At 44.6% G+C, this 3,373-nt stretch overlaps 1 protein-coding gene across 1 annotated transcript; it reads left to right on the top strand.

The window, feature by feature from the left end:
- Nucleotides 1-44: 44 nt before the first annotated feature.
- LOC111693437 (tankyrase-2-like) lies at nucleotides 45-1,060 on the top strand (the record flags this gene model as incomplete). Its single annotated transcript, XM_023458013.1, has 1 exon — nucleotides 45-1,060. A coding segment is annotated over one exon (1,016 nt), but the record flags the coding sequence as incomplete, so codon positions are not given.
- Nucleotides 1,061-3,373: the final 2,313 nt, after the last annotated feature.

Genomic DNA, 3,373 nt, shown 5'->3' with positions numbered 1-3,373 from the left:
TGCTGCTAAGAAGAGGCGCAAATTCGACTTTAGCCAATGCCCAGGGAGAGACGCCTCTGCACTTTATTTGCGATAATAGTAAGGACGATGATGAGTTGGCAACGTTATTATTCGAGCTCATCGATGAAAAACATCAGCCACTGCAGATCAACGCCCGGGACAAGTGGGGTTGCACACCGTTGCATTACGTCACCGGCAAAAAACTGGCCGAACTGATGCTGAGAAGAGGCGCCGATCCGACTTCAGCCAATGCCCACGGAGAGACTCCTCTGCACAACATTATTGCGAGAACATACGACGAGGACTTGGCTAAGTTATACTTCGAGGTCATCGACGAAATCGGGAAGACGGTGCAGATCGATGCTCAAAATAAGTTTGGTAGGACACTATTGCACATTGCACTGTCCTGTACTGACGACGAGACGACCGAGATTCTGCTTGAAAGAGGTGCAGATCCGAATTTGGCGGATGCAAAGGGAATGACACCTCTGCACTTTATTTGCGAACATCATCAGGATGACGGTGAATTGGCGGAGACATTTTTCAAGATCAATGATGAAAAAAATCAGCTAGTGCGATTTGACGTCCCGGACGTGTATGACCGTACACCACTGCAATTAGCCGTGGCATATATTAAGCCAAAAATAGTCGATTTACTCTTGGATCGTGGCGCTGATCTGTCTAACTTCTTTTTTCCTACTGAGAGTTACTTCGCCAAGAATATACCGCATCATAATTCAATTGATCTCACTAAAAGATTGGGACTGGCGTCTGGAGCTCTGCTCATCGTCGAAAGTCTTGAGAAAAGTGGATACGAGCTGGATGTAAGTGAAGTCTTGACGATCATGAAATTTTTCGCCAAGGAGGGATTATTCGTCAAGTCAGTGGATCCTAACGTAAATTTGTCCGTAGAAAATTACTTCGTGCAACACATGAAAAAGACGATGATAAAAGAGCAGATGTCGGTCTACGATTTAATTCAGTTGAGACCCGAAGAGGCGGCGAAACAGCTCACATACGCGGACTATTACAAGTTTACGCAAACGTGGATTGAAAGCTGGTCATTCCGAGCGAGCCAGGCTTGTGCAGTGCATCTGTGCGAGACAATGTCGAGAGGATTTTTTCGGCGTTGCGCAGTGTATTCGTTCTGGGAGTTGATACACAAACGATTACCACTTGAGATCTGTGAAATGATCCTTGAGGATCTGACGAACGAAAATTTTTATCATATTTGCTTGGCAGCCTCAATACTTTGAGAAGAACATGTATGATAAATATGTAGTATTTTTGAATGTCTGGTATTGTTTAATCTCAACCTATTTTTTTTATGAATTAAATAAATTGATTCGAAAAAAAACAATGAATTTTTATTTTTCTACTGTTAATTACTCCAAGTAAAATATACCAAATTGCATATTCATTGGATTCGGTGACTAAAGGAAACTCGCACGTGTCGACGAAGAGATTATTTTCGCAATTAACAATGTCCTGCCACATCGGATGTATCCTTCATTATTTATTCAAGCTGATAATAATGTGTGTAAAAAAGTTACACCGAATCGTATATTACATCGAACTTAAAAAGCAAAAAGGACGAATTGCGCAAGAAAATAGTCGAGATAGATAAAGGAGCAGCAGCAGCAGCGGCGACACAGGTTTGAGAAAGTTTCGATACAATACGCAAGCACGCACCGTCGTCGTTTACTGCCCATAATATATAAAATACAATGAGCTTTTCTACAAGGTGCGTAGACGACTGCGGATCGTTGCCGGCTATAATGCACTACGGGCAATTGCGTAAACTGCGTCGAGTACTATCCGCGAAAAGGTCCTTAAAATTTCATCGATCGTCTCTTCGTGCAGCAGGTAGACAATGCGTCGTCAACTTTCTCGCTGCGTGAAAGGGAGTCGACTTCCATTATCGTCGTCGAAACGTCGCCGTCGTGCCTGACAAAGGTCAAACGTCGTATTCCGATTACGTCAGATGGGCGATGATTTTTCGTGCACCTTTTTTATTTCCACTAAACACGTTGCGCAACGCGTGCGAGTATAATCACGCGCCGGATAACGAACCCGATGTAAACTCGAGCGCGCGGCGCTCTCGCGGGTATTATACATCATGCGTTTTTTACCATCGCGTACCTACGGAGCAGTGCGCACGCATTTATAAGGCGCCGCGCTGGCACACACGCGAACCAGAAACGAGATCGCGAGAAGAGAAGAAGTTTCGAAGCTTTTCCGGCACGAGCATCTCGTATATATATATAACTAACGTATCTTGGTGTACTTTCCATTTCTCGCGCGAATTATAAACGAGGAAACGTATATATGCATTATCGTAATGTATCGGGTTTCAATTTTTGCTTATATACCTGCCGCCTCCCGCACCGCTCGAACGCCTCGAATGATACGTCGTGATTACCATCGTGCTCGCGCGCGGGTTGTTCACGCGCGCGCGCTGCATTGTTTATTTGAAAAAAAATTATTTTTTTTTTTCATCGTAGACGAGAATCCGCTGCATCATACGCGATGTGTGTGTGTGCACGCGAGAGCTACCTCATATGCGATGATAATGAAATGGTTTCGGACAATGGGGCGATATAAACGCGTACATAAAAGCTGCATCTTTCTCTACACGAGCAGAAGCGCACAATAGACGATTCGAGATCTTCGGGAGATTTGATTTTGAATAAAATAATGCGATTACACGGCATTTGTATATATTATATGATAGGTAGAAGTCGGTCGAGAGCTCGCGCGCGCGTGTGCCGATTGTTGTTTGGCCCAAAGATGATGCTGCAGTATGCATATTTTGTATGAAATATCAAAACCTCCTGAAAGCTCCAACGAGTAATCGCGCGTCTCGCACACGATATATATAATATGTACGCGATCGTGTCGTCTCTCTCGCGTTATTAATTGAAAATTTTCTGCGCCGGATCGGAAAAATATCATAGTAGGCGCGTACGCGGAATATCAATCTTCGATCCCGCGAGTATGCGTACACGTATATTGCACTGTATACGACTTTCTTCTCTCATTACAAGTGCGCGGCAGACTCGTACATATATATACACACGCATCGACGCGATCCATTATCCCCGCGGCGGCGGCGGCGGTGGCGAAGCGCACCTCATACACAGATGTATGTATACCGGTTATAAGTATACACACACACATGTAGCGGAGCGAATTCCATCGGGATATTTACAATCTCCTCCGCGCGCGCGCAACATTAATACGACCATCCGGTTCTGATTGAAATATAATTCAATGAAAATTACCCTACTTAGCCCATTGTGTTCGGTGTGTGTGTGTTGTGCGTCGCACCGGTCGCTGCTGCGATGCTCCTCGAGACTTTTCTCGGTATTAA

Source organism: Trichogramma pretiosum, unplaced genomic scaffold, assembly GCF_000599845.2.
Source record: "Trichogramma pretiosum strain Unisexual culture from Peru unplaced genomic scaffold, Tpre_2.0 scaffold355, whole genome shotgun sequence".
NCBI classification, from domain to species: Eukaryota; Metazoa; Arthropoda; class Insecta; order Hymenoptera; family Trichogrammatidae; genus Trichogramma; species Trichogramma pretiosum.
Note: the sequence above shows the minus strand (reverse complement) of the source record. Positions and strands in the feature narration are given on the sequence as shown.